Below are 22,831 nucleotides of genomic sequence, written 5' to 3'. Positions count from 1 at the left end.
AAACGCGTATCAACGGGAGATGTTTTAAACATATAACGGACTTTAAAATGAACAAACGGAAAGTAAATGAAAAAAGGCGGGATGTTACAAAAGGTCCCTGTTGCCGATGGAGTCCAAACAAAATTCCTACCTCCGAATCACCGCCCCAAAGAAAATTCCTTCGAAAACTTTCTAGACGTTTAATCACCGATGAAGGAGCTTTATAAATTGCCATAAAATGTAAAGGAAAGCTTGAGAGGACCGCTTTGACCATTACAAGCCTACCTCCGAATGACATACATCTACCTTTCCACCCGGCCAATCTTCGTTTGAATTTCAAAATAATAGAGTCCCACATAGCCACCCAATTGCTTGCGAACCCGATAGGAATACCCAAATATTATAAGGGAAAAGAACCAACTTCACACCCCATGAAGTCGGCAAAAGATCTTAAATCACCCTTTGAAATATGAACTCCGTATAATTTTGTCTTTGTTTGATTGATCTTGAGGCCCGACAATTGAGAAAACAACGAAAGTATCTCTTTGATACGCGAAAGTTCTTGGAATGAGGGGTGTACAAAAAGGATGGTATCGTCCCAAATTGAGAGTGGTTAACTCTCAAGTTATTATTAACTTTGAACCCTTGAAGACTACCATTTGCAAGGTCGTTGGATAATAATTTACTAAAAACCTCGGTGACGAGAATAAATAAAAAAGATGAAAGTGGGTCACCTTGTCTTAAGCCTCGAAATATGACACCTTCGCTTGATGGGGAACCATTTAGAAGGACCGAGAAATTAACATTGGAAATGCAACATTTTATCCATGCTATAAAACGAGACCCGAACCCCATATGCACTAAAACTTCCAAAAGGAATTCATGAGAAACACTATCATACGCCTTTAAAAAATCAAGTTTAAGAAGAATAATTGGCTTTTTCGATTTTTTTTCCAAATTCACCACCTCATTTACTTACATAACACCATCCAGTGACTCTCTAGAAGGAACGAAACCGTTTTGATTATTGCTAACAAGAAACGAAATAACCAACTTCATCCGATTAGCTAAAGTTTTAGCAATAATTTTATACGGTGCAATGATAAGGCTAATGGGACGCATATGTTCGATTTTTCTTATAGAATTTGATTTAGGAATAAGAACGATGAATGAGGAGTTCAACCCTTTCGGGAATGAGGCGCGAGAATAGAATTGAGAAAAAACTTCGAGGATATTATCTTCTAAAAAATGCCAAGCCTTTTTGAAAAACTTCAGAGAATCTGTCCGGGCCCGGTGTTTTATTTCCATCAAAACAACCTTACTTATTTCATTTTCATCGAATAGGACTTGGAATTAGCCTGTTGGGCTGTCAACTTCGCCAGACTAATCTCATCCCAAAAAGCAGTAGGTTGTAGAAGGGCCTGTGGAGGAGAAAATAAAGCCTGGAAATAATTTACAGCGAAAGTTCTTAACAGAAAGGGGATTTTCAACCCACAGGCCATCGATTTCCATTCCAGAAATAAGATTCGATTGATGTTTGATCCGAGATACCAAATGGATAAACTTTGTGTTCTTATCACCAAGTTTTAACCATTTAATTCTAGAATGTAACCTCTTCTTCGCTTCATCTTTTAAAGACAATTGTTTTTTTCGATTTTTACATAAAACAAGTTGAGCGATTTCAGACGCATTTAGATCACGAAATTTGTACTTCTCTTTGATTTGTTTGATCTCAGACTCACATTGTTTGAGAGCAGAATGAGAAATTTGCAGTTGTTGCTTTTTCCAGTTTCTTAATTCGCCTTTGAGGGACTGAAGATTCTTCATCAATACAAGAGCACCCCAACCTTCTTGGGACAAAGAAGACCATACATGACACCACATGTCCAAAAAACCGATTTGCTCCAACCAAGAATTGTTAAACCGGAATGGTTTAGGACCCCAATCTTGCAACTTTTTACCCCAAATAATTGGTTTATGATCCGAGGTTTTTGGATCCCCTGCTTGCAATATTAAATCCGGAAAAAACTGAAGCCATAAAGAATTTACCAACACTCTATCTATTCGTGATTTTTTTTTTTCCTTCGGGACCCTCCCATATGAATTCGTCATTACTAATAGGTTGGTCAATCAAATTAGCCGATAAAATGAAGTTATTGAAGTTTAACAATTCAATCGGACTAATGGCCTCTCGAAACCTCTCCTCTTCATTACAAACTGAATTGAAGTCACCTAAAATACATAAGGGCCCAGACCATTGATTGGACATAATTCCAATTTGATTCCATACAAAGAGCTTGTCTTGCTCACTTTGAGGGGCGTAAACATTGATGATAAGTATAAGTTTTTGATTAGAATTGTACCTTAGCAAAGTAGCAATCCAAAATCTATTCGACCAATGATCAATAAAGTGAAGCAATCTTCTCGTATGGATTGAAATGCAAAATATGCTCATTCATGATTTAAGAGCACATCTCTTAGATAATTACTTCATGTTAAAACTTCATTTTTATATAGTACGGAATAGTATCTGTGTTATCTGTTTAATATACATGATCTTTTAGCATAGAAATCAATATTTTATAGAGACAGTTTATTTAAAGGCTTTAACTCATTGCAGACCTTGTAATAAGTAGGGAAGAAAATGATGAACCGAGTTCTGCAAATCAGGTATGATGATGTTTTTTGTGTGTGCATATCTTGTACTGTTGTATCCGATAAATCATTAACGCTTTAATTTTGACTTCCTAATCTACTTACCTAAGTAACAGGGCAACGCAATATTTGGTATCATGAACATTTTATTTAATATGATATTTGGAGCTAATTACTTATGCCAACAAAAAATCAGAATAACAATCGAGCGGAGAATCAACCAGAAAGTCAATGGAGATTCAAGTGGAAGGCTTTTGAAGTTATCTTTTATGTAGTTCTTGTTCAAGTAGAATTAGTGGTAAATTGACTTTAAACTAAAATGGCTTACTCTTAATCACGATGTGTATCTGCAGACAATGGAATTATATCGTAATTCTCTTATCTGTATTATTAATAAAACTATTGTTTTGTTAAAAAAAATGTACTGCTGAAATTTTTATATATAGATTCAAGCATGTTGCAAGAAAAAAAATGAATAAACATTTGTTATTGTAATCACAACAAAAAGGACCGGTTTTGTTTGTAGAATTAGACCAGTTTTGAACAGATCTAGCACCTGCCGATTAGAGCTCCTAACCGGTCTTATTAACCATATGTAGATGTGTTTGATGACCAGTCTACATAAGTTTAGTCAAGTGTAACACCCTGATTTTTTTTTAAAACACAACGGAAGTACTTATAATTATCAAATTAACCCTAATTAACGTTTACAAACTATAGTTAATTAAATCATCTTAGTTAACATTATTACAACATTCCAAAACGTCGGTGTTACATAAAACATTACAAAATAGAAAACAACAGAGTCAACACATAGTCAAACATGTCTTCTAACCCGTCCGCAACACCTATCCTATTCAGCAGTACCTAAACCTGCAAGGGTGAAAATGTGAGGGAAATTAGCACAACTGCTAAGTGAATGAATACAATCTAAAAGACCAACCATACACAACTGAACATGCAAGGGTCACATATATGCTAACGTCCTGAACTAGCATAAAACAACAACTGACAATATGAGGATCGACGGCTTGTACGAGCACACGACTTAGCTGATCAGGCTACAGTCTACCGATAGTCCGCTTTATTGAATCCACTGCCTAACCGTCCAGACGCAACACATGCGTCCTTCTATGCTATACTGAACAATCAGTAACATCATAAACCGACCAGGCTACCACGGTCGACCTCACACAAACCCTACCTTGCCGCCTCAGTGGGTTCCCAACCTTGCCGCCTCGGTTGGTGTCTAATTAATAGTGCGCACATAAGATTACAGATAATCAGTCATGCAATCTTCCTAACTAGCATGGCAATATCTAACAACACATGGTATTCATACAGGATATAAACATAAGAGTAAAGAGTCTGAACAAGTAGCGTGTCAGCTACTTAATACTCTATCCGGGGATAGACTCACTCATCGAATACCAGCAACTAGCTCAGATAATCTATCACTGAGCGGCTTCCTTATCCTTATCACATGAACATAAGGCAAATCAAGTTAGTTTCTGTCCGTTAGCTCAAAACAACACAATACAGTAAATCGGTATTAAAAAGCGCTGCTAAAAATTCTACTTAACACTTGTGCATTTTCAGAATTTACATCTTGATCATCATAAGTCACGCGGACAGCATAACGGCTACGAAACGGCTAAATTACACAACAATGCATCACTGATTTACATCCGTACGGTTGCACATGCATCTGTACGGTTGCAAGTCCATCCGTATATCAAGTAGCAGTATACGTCATATAGCAGTAAAAGTAAGCAGCAGCATGCAGTAAGTTCCGCAGAAACAAGTAAACTAGCAAGTTGTAGATTAGTCCTATTAGTGAATCCTACTCGGTCCGGTCTAGACTCACTAATGCAACCTAATTCCCTACAACCAATGCTCTGATACCAAATGTGACGCCCCGTACAAAACCATCGTGTACAATTCATCAACAACATGATCTTTACACGGTCAAGTACTACATGCTATTTGAAAACCAGTTTTGCATTCATAAAAGATAACGTTTACAAAAGATAACGTGAAACAAAGGTCGTTACAAAGTCATTATTTGAAAATAACATAAACTACAAATGCAAAAGAAAAGTTCCATGATTGAGACATCTCTAAGATTATGCAGCGGAATTCTAGCACAGCAGGTCCTTAACAGCAAGTTTAAACACCAATACAGCAAGTCTAAACAGCGTAAGCAACAAACCTCTAAGCACCTGAGAAAACATGCTTAAAAACGTCAACAATAATGTTGGTGAGCTATAGTTTAAGTTGTAACAATAATGTAAGGTAGGCCACGAGATTTCAGTGTTCCAAAACAGTATGAAAAGTATATGCTTAACCGTGGGCACTTGACAACTAACTTAACGTTTATAACCCCCTAAAAGTACACTTGGCGAGTGCGTATGATTACGAAGTATTAAACACCCGTTAAATGCTAGCGCGACTAGCCCGAGTAGGGGTGTCAAATCATATGGATCCATATCTAAGATTCACGTTCACCGGTTCATAAACCAATGACTAAACGTTACCGAGCTAAGGGGAAAGTTTATGCCGTTGTATAACCCACACATATATAAAGTTTAAGTACTCGTGCCTAGTATGTAAAACGTAAAAAGCGCATGTATTCTCAGTCCCAAAATAGTTAAAGTAAAAAGGGATGCTATAACTCACAGTGATAAGAGCGGTAAAGTCGATAATGAAAGTACGCAAGTAGTAAGTCGGTCCGAAAGGTCGTCAACCTAAGTCAAAGGTTACTAGGTCAGTATGTTATCCTCATAAGTTCTAGTAGTGCATAAAATAAGTTTAAGTGTCATCATCATCGTTCATCATCATAAAAGCTAAGTAAGTTTGACAAGAATAGAGATCGAAACAATAGGCTGACTTCGGTCAGCTGCTACCACCTCTACGTAAATCGAAAAGACGTGTAATCAGTGGCTATGGCTCCGTATATGAGTCCCCTAGTTGCTGACCAATTTCCAGAGCCAAACTCGTCTTTGTTTGACCGTGGCGACGGTTTAAGTGCGAGTAGGTCAGAAATTTCAGCACAACGTTAATAGGGTGTAATGACTTTCGAAAGGACATAAATCCTAAACCGTAACTCGGATTAAGATGAGGTCTAAACGGAAAATCATCTACTCGAACCGAACTAACTGAAAATTAACTTTCCAGTAGCCCAGGTGGTCTGATCAGATCCCAAAAACAGTAAGCAAGGTGCTCCGGTGGGGTTCTTAGTGCTTGATGCTCATCACGGTTCTCATCCTTGATGCTTGTAGCTAAGTGTACAACTCGTTGATGGGTTAGCATCACCTTGACCAAGATTCTACCATCAACACAATATGTTAAGACCAAGTAAGAACACAACTCATTTAAGAGTCTTAGATGGATGATGAACCAAGGTTACATCAAATCCTTAGTCTTAACACAGTTACAAGTTATATTTACAACTAAAGCTACAAACTTTATTTAAATCAAGCAAGTATGAACATAATCTAAGTCAAATGAATTGATGGAACCCTAAGCTAGAGAGCTTGGATCCCTTGCACACAAGTTGTAAGGTCACAAAGCTAGAAAGCTTGAACCTTTAGTGTTCTTGAAGAACTTGAAGCATAAAGTTTAGATCTTTAAGTTATATGAAGACCATAAACACAAGTTTTGATCTTTATAACAAAATAATGAGATCATAAGTTAGAAAACTTAGATCCAACAAAAGATATGAAGATCCAAGCTAGAAAGCTTGCATCTTGATTGTTCTTGAAGATCTTGAAGCATAAAGCTTAGATCTTTAAGTTATATGAAGATTACAAACACAAGTTTGAATCTTTAAAACAAAATAACAAGATTAAAGTTAAAAAAATATAGATCTACAAAGTGGGTGAAGATTCAAAGCTAGAAAGCTTGAATCTTCCATGTTCTTGAAAGATTCAAATCCATGTTTGAATCTACAAGATGTAATCAAGCTAAAAAGCTAGACCCATGATGATGATGATGATTTCGTGATGATGAGAAGGAGAAGAAGAAGAAAAGTTCAAAATACTTACACTTTTAGAGAGAGAAAGAACTAGAGAGAATTAGAGAGTGAGTGTGTGTGAATTACAAATGAAAGCAAGCGTAAAATGAATGAAATAAGGCTAGTATTTATAGGTGAATGGGGTAAGGGGAGGGGGTTTGGGCCGTGAATTTGGAGGGGGGACAAGGGGGACAAAAGTTTGCTTTTTGGTTAATGGTTGTCTAAAGTTGGTGCTTATGTTAGAATCTCATGCAACATTAAGGATAATACTTGATATAAATGCTAGCATGTTCCCTCTAATAAATGGGCATTTGTCTTACATATTAATGGGTCACTAGCTAATAATAATTGGGCTGATTAAATAGTCCACTAACTAGTGTAGGGTGGGCTAAGGCCCAACAAGGTAGAAAGTTCAACAAGACTAACTAGTAAGCATAAGTAAATTACTACGCGTAATTAAGCATCCATAAACCCAAGTAATTATTATTATAAAATAATAATTAAGATTTCGTAGTCATAATATTCCGATTACGACAAAAGTTAAACGTGTACGCAGTACGCAGTTTGTTCGTAACGTCAAGTGACACTAACGGTCATAAAGGTTTCCGGTGATCAAGTTAAGTATCCTACGTACTTAAAGGCACGTTTTAACACATAAATGAAAGTAAGCCATGTGTATAAAGATTCCAGAGTATAAAGTAGCACAGTACGCACAAATACGCAGTTTCGCTAAAACACAAGGCACAAAAGCAAGTCGAGAAAGTCGGGTCGTTACAACATGGTTTAAAAAAATAATATAAAAAGGGTCCTACGAGAATTTTTAGTGAAAAAGGAAAAAAATTATATTGGTTATATCGTCTATCTAAAATGACAGTAAACAAAAAGAATGGTTAGCGCGCTCCGCTGCGCAAATATTACAAAAATAATTCGCATAATTTAATCTTGTGTAATTTAACAAATCAAACTCACGTAATTCAGGCTTTAAAAATATACTTACACAAAAGAATAACCCTTAAACAAAAGTCAATTTTCATAATACACAAATATAAAAAACAAAGATCGTTTAGCACCCCCTCGTTCCCTGTAAATATATATTGCTTTAATTTAGTGTTGCCCAAATTTAAGTGTTGTATATATATTGTGGAGAAACTAAAGTATATTTCCTTAATTTAGTGTTGCCCAATTTAAGTTTTGTATATAGATTAATTGTGGAGAAACTAAAGTTCGTAAAAAGGGAAAAAAAAATTGGGGAGAGAATAGTAACGCGGCCAATTAGACAGCACTATTCACTCTTGTTATTAGTAAAATGTAATATCGGAGTATTCTCTATAAACTTATTTTTTTAAAAACAAAAGAAGAAAAATTGATCGAAAACAAATTCAGAAAATCAACAAAGTGAATAAGTAAGTGACTTTAAGTTGATAACTATACAGCGTCATACAAATCAACATCAAGATCTCATATATCTTGCATAAAAAAGAGCAAGAACAAATATAAATAAATGTGCAGATTAAAAGGTTATCTTATATAGAGTATCTTATTTACCTGTTTTAAAGTTCAAGAACACTTCGTCGCACTATAGCTTATGGGAATGGATGACGCGAAATCAGGCGCCATTGAAGGTTTGCTTTATAAGTCTTCGTATACCTCATTTTTACTGTAAAAATTTCAATCGACATAGAATACAGAATCTATGAGACAATGTAGTTTCGTAACTCTAAATTATTTGTTATGAAGTTTAATTATTTGTTATAAGATCAAAATATAGAGAGCAAATAAACAAAAAATGCTACATTTTGAACTTTCTACTTAACACTACTACTGCGACTATTGCTATTTATATAGCCATTTCCTTAATAAAAAAAAGTTAAACATGCACTATCCTATTAAACTACCACTAACCACTATTGCCCAGTACCAATAACTCTAGAATCCCATTTCAAACAAAAACTAATAAACTACACCTAGGCACTAACAAACAAATTCTAAAAGACTTACTAATAGTAATAACCAATTTAAAACTAACTGCTTGTAAACATTTACCACGTGCCTTTATTTTAGCCAACAACTAACCCATTTTCTTCTCTACTAATGAACCTTAGGCCGCGTTTGATTGGTGGAATTTTTTTCGGATGGAATGACATGTATCGAAGAAATGGAATTTAATGGAATTAAAATCCAATAAATTTAAATCTGTTATGCTCTTTGTTGGTAAAATTTACCAAGGAATTGGAGTATCTAAAAACATTAAATTACTAAATTACCCGAAGCTAGGAATGAACTGATAATAACGAGTAACGACATACTAGAATCATTTTTTTTATTTCGAAAAAATTAAACTTCAATCTTAGAAAGAAACTTACTAAATTCAGATTCAAAACTACAGAAAAACAAATGTAAAAAAATAAGCGAATATCGAACCTTGTCCTTGAAACAGTGACTTGTCGATATTCAGATTTTGTGAAATACTTTGTTCAGATTTTGAAAGTGGTTAAGTGGTGTGCGGCTGTGAGTGTAAAAGAAGATATGAGAGGAGATCCAGATAGGGTTTGGTATGTTGATTTATATTGGTATGAAAAGTCAGCTCATGCATCAGATTTTATGTTGTAGTCAAGATCTATATTTGAACCACAAAAATGGGTCGACCCATATATGCCCCATAACTGGATACTTGGATACATAGTCTGATTTAACTCAGCCGAGAACATAAGGCCTATTCATGTTAGGCAAATCGCTTGATTATTTAAATGGAGATTATTGAGAACGAGTGGGATCAAGCCCGCACGTTGCCGCGGAAAGTATTTGTGAAATGTTTGTAATGGTATAATGTATTACATAAGGTAATAAAATAGCCTGATCTTTAACATTATTATTACTATTTTTGTAAGCTTGACTTTATTTTAGGTTAAAGGGGATAAAGCCCCGATGAATTTTATTAAGGAATCAACAAAAACGTACAAATACAAACCACGGGCAACAGCCACACTACACCAGCCAAACACAAAGTCAAAACCAAACAAGGACTACGAGATGCGCCACTACAAACGCATCTGCTGCACGCGATGAGAATCTTTAAATCGCATATACAACAACTTCAACCGAACTTTTGATACAATAATCTCATCCAACCCTTGCACACTTACCGAAGTCTTCTTATACATCCGGACATTTCTTTCTTAGCCAAGCGAAGTACACAACTGCTACAAAAACCAATTTCTAAAAAAAAAAAAAAAAAAAAAAACAAAAGATATAGCTATAAATGAAAGAACCTTTCATCATAAAAAAAGAAAAAAAGAAAAATAGAGATACAAAGCAGCCCGAGACGCCACCAAACCAAACATGAATTACAAACCACTAAAACTAAAGCGCAACTAGACGTGATATGCCAAACAACAAATCCGAAAACGGACTACAATGCAAACAAAACACAAACAAACCTAAAGAACGAAACCGAAACACTAAAATCCAAAAGAGCTATGACAGTCGTTTAAATCGTTCATAAAAGAGCTGGAGCTTCTCCGTCGCAATACCAGCTTGATTATTCTTATATCACCAAGAGTCCAACAATAAGGAATTAAATGTGTTGCATAAATTGTTTTTTAAATATAGGTGCCTTATAATTTGCAACTTTTTTAAGTAATGGGGAAAATGACCAAAAACCACTGAAATATTAAGAATTTAAGAAAGCTCATTCAAATATAAAATTTATCGAAGTTATCTTAATTTCTACTACAGTATATTTTAGCAACCAATGTGCAGGGGCGAATTTAGAGGGGGGGCAGGGGGGCGCCCGCCCCCAGTCGATTTCGAAATTTTAGTGTAAAAATTTGGATTTTTTTCATTTTGCCCCAAACCCAAAAGCCATTTGCCCCAAAACCTACATATTTTGCCTCAAAACCTTCAAATTTTGCCCACAATTCTCTAAATTTTACCCCAAAACCTTCAAATTTTGCCCACAAACCTTCAAATTTTATCCACAAACCTCAAAATTTTGCCTAAAAACCTCCAATTTTTGTCCCAAAAACTCCGTATTTTGCCCAAAAAAATTGCTACGGTTTTAAAAAAAATTTCGCCCCCGGTGAAGAAAAATCCTGCTTCCGCCACTGAGTGATCTAGATTAACACGAGAGGTGATGGTGTTTTTAAAAAATGGTACCATATGACAGCGAAAATAAGTTAATGACACGTAAGACAAAATAAAATGTTGTTGTCAAAAGTATCCTCAAATTAAATAGTTAAGCAGAAACTTATATAAATCATTTCTTTGTCATTAATTTCTATTGCTATGATGATATACTTTACTAAGATGAAACACAGAAACTTTAAATTCAAACATAAAACATTCTTAAATCTCAAAACCTTAACTTAAATCTCATACATACGTACTTAAATTCATGGCTGTTTAGATTTACAAACGAAAGTGATCGTCACATTTGATAGCAATAGAGAAGTGAATGCACAACAATAAAGTCAACACTGAACTCAACAATGAAGTAAACAATGAGGTCAACACTTACGCAAACAATAAAGTATGAACAAGTGGAGTTATGCTTTTAATTTGCTAGAAAAGTAAAAATATTTGTGTTTACATTAAATCTTAGGAAACACTCATTTCTGATCAGTTTATCACACACACCACTCAAGGATGGTAGATGAGCCAACAGTCTAAACTTGAAACCAAAATACAGAAACCGAAAAAGTGGCTCTAGCTGAGACTGTTCTTTCCCGTGAGCAGTGTAGAAACCGATTACTGTAGCAGCAGATGAGGCCCGGTCCACGTATTTGATGTTGTCTAAATTACCTCTATCGAGTACTTTCACAGCGGTTGCAAGACGAGGGGCAATGTAACTGTAAGCTTCCACATTCATCGGTTCTTCCTGGCACCAAACGACCTCGGCATCTGAAAATTCCATTGAATATGTGCAAGTAACAAGAGTTGTGTAGTAATAAATATGTTGGTTAGTAATTAACAATTTAGGGAAATCTAGAGGTAGAACTTTGGACTGAATTTACTAACTAATGGGTGGACTCGGTTTATGTCTAATCAAGGTTGCAAAAATCGGTACTCTGTAGTACTCGGTCGGGACTTTTTAAGCAGTACTCGGGGAATCAGGGAATACTCGGATGTTGACCAAGTTTGACCTTGACTGATTTTTCGAGTAGTCCCGAGTTTTGAACCATTTTCTGAGTTTGACCGTGTACGTTCCGATTTCTCCCCCAGTTTCAAAAACTAAATACTCTCCGAGTTTTGCAACACTGTGTTTAATCGCTAACGGTCAAACTAAAATAATTTTAGCCTAAAAAACAGGCCAATTGGGTCATAAAGTTACTGAGAGTGATGAGTTTTATATCAATTTTGACACACCAATGGCCAACCTAGTGTTTAAAGTTAAATCAAAATTTGGACAAGAAGTAATAGGAGTCAACCCAAAACCAACCAATTGGTTCTAACTGTGACCAGAATTTTTAAAATTCACATTTTTAATGCATACAAATCTCCAAGATCATTTAAATGAGTCAGATTCATTTTTTAGCATTATTGTTTTTGATATCATAAGTATCTCATTAATTTAATTTATAGAACATTAAGAAAATGGTAGAAAAAATGTAGTTTTGGGTCAACCCAACCCAACCCAACCGACCCATATGACACATAATGAACTGACTGTTTCCAACCCAAACGTACTTTGTATCACTAGGTAACCCACCCAACCAGCCCATCTTTCCAAATCTAACATTCATGTTAATATGAGTGTCCGAGTGTTTACTTGGATAACGTTTGAGTTCACGCTGTACGACAGATTGCTACATCTTTGACTTGGGTTGACCTCTGCTTTTCATCAAGTTTATAATAAATCTGCAAAATGCACAGTCTCATTACAATAACTACAAGTCTACAACTGTAATGCCAAAACAACAAAAATGCTATCAATTGTTCACAAAATCGTATAAGAACTAATTATGTATGATTCCAACAATTGTATCAACTTATAGGTATTATTAACAATAAAAAGGTGAATATAAAGTCTTATTGTTTGTTGAGGTAAAAAGAGAGGCAAATATACAGTCATGTTTTTGGCATAATTAATTGACCAGTTTTGATGTGGCCTATATAAAACTAATTACTTGAATTTTTTACCTTAATGAACAAAAAAGTTAGCTCATTATGCACAGCCAAATACCCTCTTTTTATAAGAAAGACTTCATGGGTCATTTACATGACGAACCTTTCCAGAGCATAAAACTAAACGTTTAATTCCCTCTTCGAGATCTGAGTGTCCACTATGGTCCTTGATCAGCTAGCCGCTTAAATCTAGTGCCTTGTTTGTGAAAGCCAGGGTGACCTTGAACATCATCAAACTCAAACAAATTTTAACTTTTTGTGTTGGCCTGCATATATTTATTATTAACTTTTTAAAAAAATGTCGACTTTGTTAACTAATGATCGCAAATAGCAGCTATTATTACAGTAAGAACCTTAACGATTTTGAACTTTAGGTAGCCAACTAGCCATCAACTAGTTTAACCCATACAATTGCTTCGTTTTCTAATCAACCCATTTGATGTAAGACAACGCAAGTTGACATTTCCACCTACAATGTAAAACCTTTTATTGAACCTACTAAAGTAAACTCACCTGCATACGAGGAACATGGAAATAATTGGCTGGAGTTGTAACATTGACAACCCTGCCAATTGTACGTTTGAATCTAACTGTGTAGTGTTGGTTCCTCTCAGGTATAACAAACGGGTTGTCATCACTCAGTTATTCAAAGTTAACTTTGTTATTCAAAGTTTACTTAGCTATTGTATATTGTATAATTAGGAAGTATACACTCTACCATATTTATGTGTTTTTACAACTAATCTTATGACATTGAATGATCACAATCAAATTGTTATTTGTATACACTCTACCACAAGGTCATTGTTGTTTTTTGTTTTACCAGAATGCAACTTACAAGTAACTTACAACTGAGATATAAATCATTTTCAAGATATCAATCAACAAAGATTACTAATAAAGTAATAATACAAACATAAAAAGGAATAATATAAAAAACATAGAATATAAATTAAATTAAAACAAGTCTAACAAATCTAAACATCAAAAGTTCAAACATCATTCATGTTTCCGACCACAAATGACCACAAAAGACTTCAACTAACCACTTAGAACTAATCAGAGTTCTCATCATCATAGTTCCCACAACGAGCAGCAACACCACCACCAGACTTTGACTTTGCTTCTTCCCAATAATATATTGTATGACCCTTAACTCTAATCTTTCGGTAAATTTAAATACACATAAAAAGGAATAATATAAAAACATAGAACAAAAATTAAATTAAAACCACAGGTCTTTTAAATACAGCATCCACCCAGCGAAAACTTGTTCAACAAACCCCGTATCTCCAACGAACCTTCTAACTTCAAGCTCCGCCTTCCTTGGTACCGTACCGGATTTGCACTTCCAACACTAGAAACCTAAAAAAACGTAACATTAGATACCATAAAGAAATCGAAATCGATAGAAGATGAATATTTCAATTTTATTGATTAAAAACGTAATATGACGGCACAGGTGTCTACACAGGTGTCTACACCCGATTTTTAGCATTATTGTTTTTGCTATCATAAGTATCTCATTAATTATTTTATAGAACATTAAGTAAATGGAAAAAAATGTAGTTGTGTGTCAACCAACCCAACCCAACCCAACCGATCATTATCGACACATAATGAAATGGCCAATTCCAACCCAAACCAACTTTGTATGACTAGCTAACCCACCCAACACAAAACTTCCTTGTTATATTGTGCAAGTACACGTGATATGTTTTACTGGTTTAGTTCGATGCTAATTTGGTTTCAACATCAACATTTCATATATCATAAACAAGGGAGAGCAAATATAAATATATGTAGAGATTAAGAAGTTATCTTTTTTACCTGTTTTAAAGTTCAAGAACACGTCACACATTATAGCTGATGTGAATGGATGACGTGAAATGAGACACCATTGAAGGTTTGCTTTATGAATCTTCACATACCTCATTTTTACTGTAAAATTTTCTGTAAACATAGAACATAAAAGATCAGATATATGACCAGATTGTAATAGGAGTCAACCCAAACCAACCAATCGTTTCTAACTATGACCAGAAATCTTAGAATTCACATTTTTGCTATCATAAGTATCTCATTAATTTTTTATAGAACATTAAGAAAATGGGAAAAAAAATGTAGTTGTGGGTCAACCCAACCCAACTGAACTATCTCGACCCATAATGAACTGAAGGATTCCAACCCAAACATACTTTGTATCACTAGCTAACCCACCCAACCAGTCCATTTTTCCAACTCTAACATTCGCATATGTGCAAGTAACAAGAGTTATATATTTAAACAGTTGGATTAGTACTTGTCGATTCAGATAAATCTAGAGGTGGCACTTTGGACAGAATGTATTAACTAATGTTTCAACTCGTTTTATGTTTTAATCGATAACGGTCAATTGGGTCATAGAGGTAGAATGGGTGGACTCGGTTTATGTCTAATCAAGGTTGCAAAAATCAGTACCCAGGAGTACTCGGACGGGATTTTTAAGTAGTACTCGGAAAATTAAAGAGTACTTAGATGTTAACCAAGTTTGACTTTGACTGATTTTTCGAGTAATTCCGAGTTTTGACCGAATTTACAAGTTTGACCGAATACTCCCCGAGTTTCAAAAACTGAGTACTCACTGAATACTCTCCGAGTTTTGCAACACTGTGTTTAATCATTAACGGTCAAACTAAAATAAATTAGCCTAAAAAACAGGTTAATCGGGTCATAAAGTAAATGGCAGTGATAAAATTTTGACACACGAACCTACTGTTAAAAGTTATAAAAAAATTTGAAGCTGCTCTTTAAATTTTTATATCAAGAACACTTACTAAACAACTATATTGTAGTCTTTTTTCATGTCAAGTGTTAATAATGTAATTTTACATCATTCACATTATTCTTTCAGAATTATTATCAACCGGGTTATTTCATTCACAAGCTAACTTCATTCATAACCTATGAATCATTCAGCACTAAATCATTCAGTTTTATCAAACGCAAAAAGCATAACTAACATACCCGTTCTACATCAGCAAACGGCCTATTAAAGAGCTTGAAAACCGATACTACAGGAATATCCTGTTCTTCTGCTCCTTCCAAAACCTTCTGTTTTCCTTTCTCAAGTAATTTCACATTTGATGCCTCAGGAAGAAGTAACGATTTAACAATAGAAGAATCGTTTGTAACCAAGTACATTAAAACTTCAAGAACCAAACTCGGTACGAATGGTGGGAAATCTATAAATCATGGGGTTAAACACTAGTTACGTTATAAATGACAATCAAGTATTATTTTATTTAAAAATTAAATGGAAATCGTACCTTGAATGATGTGTGATCGAACATATAGAACGTTTTCTTAGCAACCACAAAGCCTCATGGAATTATTCATTGTGCCTTCTGTCTCTGATTTTAACAACTCGATTACGAGGGAAACAAAAGCCCCCTTCTAGAACTATCATCGCATAAGCTGAGAAAGAGGTTGAACGTACAAAGATGAGGTCTATTGTCGATGTCCTGACAAAAAGAAATCAAAATCGTCAAACTATTAATTATTAAAAATACTAATAATACATGGCATCTAGATTATAGATTGAGTAGTTATTACATGTCCTAATTGTAAAAGTCTAGTCAACGCTCTCATTTCATCATTATTCAGAAGCGGGCCCCGCTCAACTACCTTCACATTTTCTTCAATTTTTACACCACTGTTTATATCCTTTGAATTACATATTGGCGCTGATTTTTTTAAGTGAGACAAGAACTGCTCTTGTGCCTTCCGTGCAGTAGCCTTAGCGGTACCAAATTGGTAACCCAAACTATCAGGTAACCATTTAGCGCAGCGGTTAAGCAAACTAGAACACTTTGACACATGTGATAATGTCACTTTCTCACCCGTAATGGAAGTCTGCGTTAACCTGTGTAGAGTATAAATAATGGTCGCTGTTAGTATAGGAGCATCAGGATGGTCCAGATCCAGTACCTTAACGATGCTAGATAGGCACGGGATCATTCTTTCTTCGATCATAACTTTTGCTATATCCGGCTCAAAACCTTTTAACAACAATCTCGACACCAAATTCACAAACAACGCAACATGCTTAACAGGCAATAAAGCGCGTTATCAGATGAATTTTTAGCAAACGATGACAGGGTTTCGAGAAGTAAATTTATTTCATTTACATTTACATTACTCGTTTAGTTCGACGCTAATTCGGGTTGTAACGTCAACATTTTATATATCATAAAGAAGCCAGATCAAATACAAATATATGTGCAGATTAGGAAGTTATCTTTTTTTACCTGTTTTAAAGTTCAAGAACACTCACATTATAGCTTATGTGAATCGATGACGTGAAATCTGACGCCATTGAAGGTTTGCTCTATGAATCTTCACGTACCTCATTTTTACTGTCAGTCGACATAGAATATAAAAGATCAGATCCATGAGATAATCTAGTTTCGTAACTCTAAATTACTTGTTATATAGCAAAAGTAAAATTGAATTTACATAGTTTAATTTACAGTTGTGTTTGTTGGAACATACAAGTCCACCCCTTGCTTTCATTCTTACTAATTGTTGAAACATACTTACTATACTTAACATATGAATTGAATTAAGAACAAAAGATAGAAAGAAAATAAACATAAAATGCTATATTTTGAACTTTCTGCTTAAAACTACTACTATGACTATTGTTATTTATATAGTCACTACCTTAATAAAAGAAGTTAAACGTGCACTATCCTATTAAACTACCACTAACCACTATTGCCCAATACCACTAACCACTATTGCCCAATACCACTAACCCTTACTGTGCATTCTCGAGATTTATTTTGAATGGAAAGGAAAGGAAACAAACAGATTGAAAAATAATAGTGATTCTTCCGTTTTTATTTTAAGCGGAAAGGAAATGATAGTAGCTGATTATGAAAGATAGTACATTATGTTTTTGTTAAGAACACTCTCCGCCCATATTTGGGCGGATTGGGAAGGATAGTAAAACACTGTCATCCCCTTTCTTCTCCATTCTTTTCGGCTCTAAAAAAACTCGAGAATCACTATTATTAAATCAAACCCATATCACTATCAGATCTAGCCATTTCACACGTGCTGTTACCATTTCCATAAGCTATAACAACAACCACAAAAGAAAGATTATCTAAAAGATAAGGATAAATCAAACAGATAACCCTAAATCTGGTAGTGGTGGTTCGACTATGTCGGCTCGAAAAGTTACGAGTATATCAGGAAGCAATTAGCATTAGAAGTACCTTAATTAATTCGTCGAAGAAAAGCATCAGCCGCGAACAGTTTAATTAATTGATTGATGTCATCGTGAGAAATGATTGAATCGAAAAAGGAGAGTAGGGTTTTGGGTGAAAAAATTGGCGAAACGTAAAAAGTGTAAAATATAAGTCGGCCTTGAACTCCTCCATAATAATTGGGTAAAAGGGTGTGTGAGGATTAAAAAATAGTGTGTGAGAATCATCCCTTTATTAATAAGCCCATTTCAACAGTTTTTTTATTTTTTTTTATTTCTTAGTTTGTAATATTAGCCTTGTTTTGTGTCGGATAACCAATAACCGAATGAATAAAACAGCAGAGTTTTAATCTTCTTCTCTATCTTTTACAAAGCATGAAGTTTTCATCTGACATGTCAGTCTGACATTGTCCCACACTACCATTTTCCACGTGTAATTTTTAAAAAGCCTAATGAAAATACTACTTAAATCCAATGTCAAGACACGTGTCCATTCACACTCTTATGTTTACCATCTATTACTGAAAAAAAAAAAAAAACAATTAAAAAAAAACAATCACTCTGTACGTTCATCTCTCCTCAAAAACTCCTCAAACCCAAATCCTTCCAATCGACGATTGGTTAATCCGGAAAAACTTTTAGATGCCGCCGCTACATCCAATTAATCGGCGCTTTAATTACCCACAAAATTATATAAACTTTGTTTCGAAATTCCTATGTTCTTAAAAAAATCGGCGCATCTCAAGCTTCTCGATTCCGGTGGGTTTTTCCACCACGAAACCGATTTGATAATCGGAGATGTTTCTGGCGACCTGATGAAATTTAGGGATATTATATATAATCTATACCGGTATATGCAGAAAATCGATAGGAATTATTTGGTGGTAGAGGCGCTGTCTAAAACCGTCGTACTGGGGTTGTTTATGATTCATCTGCTATTGATGAGGTTGTTGGTTATTATCGATTTTTTATATTGATTTGTTATTGTCGAGTTTTGATTTGTTATTATTAACAGGTAGCCTGATTCGCTTTTGGTTTCTGTTGGTCATCCAATTTTAGATTCTAATGCGAATCTTTCAGGTACTATTATCAGCTCTAATTATTATTTGTTGCCTTTATGTTATTTGCAATTTGTTGTAGTGAATTATGCAGTCACAGGTGTTGGTTTATTCTTAAGATTCATATTATCAAAAAGCTCAGAGTTTTCAAATGGGTTCTTCGTTTCTGCAATTGGGTGTTCGTATTTGGGTTGTTTTAATTAGTTTAAGTTGTAAGCTTGTGGATTCTCAAATAAAAAGTAGACATGATGTTCTTCATGCAAGTGTTATTGGGCCGTGTCAAAAGTGCCATTGATTTCAGCGGAAGGTAATTGTTCTGCATCTTACCATCGATCATCTGGTGCCTCTCAATGTATGTTTGTATCGGTTTTCATGCGTTAACTTCATCTTTATTTTGGGTTTTTTTGGTTATCTGATTTCAGGTTCTTTTGTGTGTGCCGATGTTTCGTTTGCGTTTTTTAGGTTTCCGAAAGTATCCGCTTTCATCGTTGTAGGGTAATTTTTTACCCATCCTTTGGTTTACTATTATACGGAGTATTACTTATAATTAGTTTTAGTATGTGGTTGTTTATATTGGTAATGCTTATCAGTCGCATTAGTTTCAAAAGTCTGCGGTCCTATGGTTGTTCCCTAACGTCTACTACCTTTTTTTCCCTTAGATTTTTAAGCCTTACGTTTAAGTTTGTGAACAATAAATTTAAACCGTTTTTGCTTTTTGGTCACGTTGAGAGGGGTTTATTTTTCAATGCTTCTGATGGTGATGTTGTTAGCAGTATATTGTGTCTGCCTACGTTAGTTTGATGGCTGGTAGTGAGTGTCCGAAAGATCGTACGGAGAATGCGGGTGTTGTCGGTAATGTTGCTGTTGGTTACATGTGTGTCGAGAATTCGGGCGAGCATGTGGTAGATTGTGATAATCGTACGTCTTTGTTACCTGTTTATGTGTCACCCTCTTCAATTGTAACAGATGGAAACAATGTGGGTCGAGCTGACGGTCAGTCTGTCCCAACTTCTAATGTCGGTGTTTCAGGTATTATTTTTGGTTGCAATAGCTTTCTCTTATTTTTAGGTTGTGTATGCCTTATTTGTAGTGTTGTTGATTAAATTGGGCAGCGGCAGTCGTTTGGTCGAACGATGTGCGTGTTGAAAAACAAGTTCAACATTTTATGAGTGTCGTAGTCATCATAATAACCTTCTTATAAACGACTCGGCTGTTTCACGAATTTGTGTTTCATTACCCGATTTACTGCATATGTTCCAGGTAATATGGTTGGATACTTAAATATGATTAGTTTTTGTTTTCTCCCTTTAATTCTGAGTTGTTTTCTGTTTACTCGAACTGGCTATGCATTTCCAGTTATTGGTTCTTTTGTCAAGGTCAGATGCATCTGCTATTCAACCCGACATAGTTACTCATCCTTTTAGTGCAACATCTACTGCAGTTGTCGTGGTACCAGTGGTGACGTCGTATCTGTTGACAATACTCAGTCATTGCATTCTCACGGTTAGTCTCGGTTTCTGGATTTACTACCTATACGGCGGTTTTTCACGTACTCCAACTGATATTCGAGCGGTTTCCTTAACGGGACCTGTGCTGAAACGCCATCCCTACTATCACCAGAGGGCGAAAGAGGGCGAAAGCGCTGGAGAATTCTTTTTACAAACAGGGATATGCATGTCGAGAATCCAAGTGGAATTGAGGCTTCTTTAGCTACAACTTTATTACTTCCTAGACAAGTGGCAGTTAGAAATATGCGGAGGTATCATAACCGTACAGGAACTGCTTCACCCATTATCAACGTTCGATGTTGGGACAGGTTCTACAACAGCTGTGCTATGTCAACATATTTCTGTTTCAGCAGGTACGTCGGGCTCCAGATTGTTGCTACAGGTTACAAAATTACTAATAGATGAATATTTGTGTTTGTATTTAGGTAACTCATGTATAATTCATTCGTCTCTTTATAAGTAACTCCTTTGTACATTCAGTTGTATGGTAACCAATTGAATGTACAATCAAGTATTATTGCATTTGTAAAAAATATATTATACTGAATAGCATGTCAGATTTGTCATATCATGAATGTTTACTTACATTAGTTAATAATTATTTTTAATTCTCATAATCGTAGTCACGATTGTCAACTAATTTTTTTGTTCATAAATAGGGTTTATAATTAAATATTAATATTAATGGATATAGATATACGTTATGCATACAGATGTAATTCAAAGAACCACTAATGAAGGCTACATTTATGATAATGTGATGATAATTACAGTTAAATCTATATAGGTTTCTATGTTCTGTAAATATAAGGACATGGTATGGAAAGAAAGTGTGTTTAGTTTAGATTTTAACCAACGTATTTATTGCAGATTTTACACTTTTCTTCTTTTTTTGCAGTTTGCAATTTTCAGATCCTACGAACCTATTTCAGTATGTTTGTGTTTTGTGTTTTGTGGTTCGCATCTTCTTTGCTTCTCAATTTTGCTCTTTCAAACCAATCACATTTCTGTAAGTATTCGGTGCATTGATTTGATGTGGCTAATTAGATAGTTTTAAATTAAATCAACTTTACGAATAATTAAGATTTTACTTGGGATATAGCTAATCATTAATTGCGATTATAGCTAACTGCTTATGGTAAAATAAAAGATTGGACTTTCAGTTTGTATCCTTGATCTACATACTCTTGAGTATAATTAGAAATTCATTTATTTGTGGTCTTATAAGGTGACAAAATTGGCGGTTGAGTAAGGAGTCATAGCAGTTTTTCATGATATTTCTAAGTTTTCGTCTCATGTCACCTGTTTGCTGTCTTCCTCTATTGCAGGTAGAACTTTGGATGAAAAGCTTTGGATGACCTCTTATTTTCCCTTTATACGTCTCTTAACAATATTTGTAAGTAGTTGATATGTACTTACTATTTTGATATCTTCTATGTTACCATTTTGATAATACATATGAAGATGTTACTAAATCACGTTATGATTATGGTTTAAAATCTTCAAATCTGGAGGACTCACTTGCCTGAGATTAATGTTTATTAGATTGTGGAAGGCATTTAATGGCATCAAAAAGTGCAGTTCACGAGCTACTTAAATGTCCGATATGATTAAGCATCCTTCAATCCGTCAAGTATGTTTTTTCTACATTCTTCTACAGAGTTAAATTTAATGAGTAGTGGTTTTTAAAGTAATAGACATTTATGTTCTTTGATAGGTGAGGTGGGTAATCGTTGCTTAACTTTGATTTTACCATGTTTTGTTACTTAAATCAAAGATCCAATGGTTCGTTAGCCAATGATAGGATGACATAAAGTTTCTTACTTCCTTTGTACATAAATTATTATCACTCTAATATGAAATCGCCTGTTGGTGTTACTCTTGGTCATCAACATGGGCTCATTTTGTGTGATTTGAGTGTCAATATTAACATATAAGGTTTATGCTTGTGAAGTTCATTTGTGTGGTAATTGTTTACATGTCTTCGAATTATATACTAAGACCAATAGTTACGTTTATAAATTATGGATATAATATTGTTCCGGTAATTGTGTAGATAATCGGGAGGTATTTGATTGTAGAGCTGTCGTGCAACACACAGGCTCTTAAAGTGTTTCGTCAGTAAACTGCTATAAACAACAAATAATGATGTACAAATAGTAACGATTATGAAAAACTATTTTTTAGAGCTACCGTGCAACGCACGGGCTCTTAAAATGTAGTTACCAATATAACTGAT

General features: G+C 34.8%; 2 protein-coding genes, 2 long non-coding RNA genes and 1 pseudogene across 23 annotated transcripts; 1 reads left to right on the top strand and 4 right to left on the bottom strand.

Moving 5' to 3' along the window:
- Positions 1–1,301: 1,301 nt before the first annotated feature.
- LOC139901950 (uncharacterized) lies at positions 1,302–2,091 on the bottom strand. Its single transcript, XM_071884611.1, has 2 exons — positions 1,531–2,091; positions 1,302–1,421 (listed from the first exon to the last, which is right to left on the bottom strand). The coding sequence occupies exons 1-2, from the start codon at positions 2,089–2,091 to the stop codon at positions 1,302–1,304; spliced, it is 681 nt and encodes a 226-aa protein (XP_071740712.1).
- A 1,225-nt stretch (positions 2,092–3,316) lies between these two features.
- Positions 3,317–9,228, bottom strand: LOC139898389 (uncharacterized). The gene is made up of 3 exons (XR_011777003.1): positions 9,071–9,228; positions 8,195–8,306; positions 3,317–3,507 (listed from the first exon to the last, which is right to left on the bottom strand). It is a non-coding gene; the product is annotated as an uncharacterized lncRNA (long non-coding RNA).
- A 321-nt stretch (positions 9,229–9,549) lies between these two features.
- On the bottom strand, positions 9,550–13,291 carry LOC139901949 (uncharacterized; annotated as a pseudogene).
- Positions 13,292–13,702: 411 nt separating this feature from the next.
- LOC139902901 (uncharacterized) lies at positions 13,703–18,152 on the bottom strand. The gene is made up of 7 exons (XR_011777792.1): positions 18,037–18,152; positions 17,062–17,169; positions 16,367–16,676; positions 16,081–16,275; positions 15,779–15,996; positions 14,603–14,725; positions 13,703–14,137 (listed from the first exon to the last, which is right to left on the bottom strand). It is a non-coding gene; the product is annotated as an uncharacterized lncRNA (long non-coding RNA).
- Positions 18,153–18,577: 425 nt separating this feature from the next.
- On the top strand, positions 18,578–22,587 carry LOC139902900 (uncharacterized). Of its 20 annotated transcripts, none has more exons than XM_071885578.1 (10): positions 18,578–18,972; positions 19,086–19,391; positions 19,507–19,579; positions 19,858–20,113; positions 20,197–20,344; positions 20,441–20,945; positions 21,491–21,601; positions 21,921–21,988; positions 22,138–22,225; positions 22,310–22,585. In XM_071885578.1, the coding sequence occupies exons 4-5, from the start codon at positions 19,885–19,887 to the stop codon at positions 20,283–20,285; spliced, it is 318 nt and encodes a 105-aa protein (XP_071741679.1). In that variant the 5' UTR covers positions 18,578–18,972; positions 19,086–19,391; positions 19,507–19,579; positions 19,858–19,884; the 3' UTR covers positions 20,286–20,344; positions 20,441–20,945; positions 21,491–21,601; positions 21,921–21,988; positions 22,138–22,225; positions 22,310–22,585. The 20 variants fall into 20 exon arrangements, 13 of the variants coding, with proteins under 13 accessions (XP_071741679.1, XP_071741681.1, XP_071741682.1 ...); XM_071885580.1 differs by having other exon boundaries at positions 19,507–20,113; positions 20,526–20,587; positions 20,658–20,945; positions 22,310–22,584; XM_071885581.1 differs by having other exon boundaries at positions 19,507–20,113; positions 20,526–20,587; positions 20,705–20,945; positions 22,310–22,583.
- The last annotated feature ends 244 nt before the right edge of the window (positions 22,588–22,831 follow it).

This window comes from Rutidosis leptorrhynchoides, chromosome 3 (genome assembly GCF_046630445.1).
Source record: "Rutidosis leptorrhynchoides isolate AG116_Rl617_1_P2 chromosome 3, CSIRO_AGI_Rlap_v1, whole genome shotgun sequence".
Lineage (NCBI taxonomy): Eukaryota > Viridiplantae > Streptophyta > Magnoliopsida > Asterales > Asteraceae > Rutidosis > Rutidosis leptorrhynchoides.
The sequence above is the reverse complement of the archived record's forward strand: the minus strand, read 5'-3'. Positions and strand labels throughout refer to the sequence as shown.

Excerpts from the sequence above, each read along its gene's own strand:
- LOC139901950 (XM_071884611.1), bottom strand. The coding sequence starts at position 2,091 with ATGACGAATTCATATGGGAGGGTCCCGAAGGAAAAAAAAAAATCACGA. Across the intron at positions 1,422-1,530 it reads ACACAAAGTTTATCCATTTG|GCTTTATTTTCTCCTCCACA; the intron begins GTATCTCGGATC and ends AATTATTTCCAG.
- LOC139902900 (XM_071885578.1), top strand. The coding sequence starts at position 19,885 with ATGGCTGGTAGTGAGTGTCCGAAAGATCGTACGGAGAATGCGGGTGTT. Across the intron at positions 20,114-20,196 it reads TTCTAATGTCGGTGTTTCAG|CGGCAGTCGTTTGGTCGAAC; the intron begins GTATTATTTTTG and ends TAAATTGGGCAG.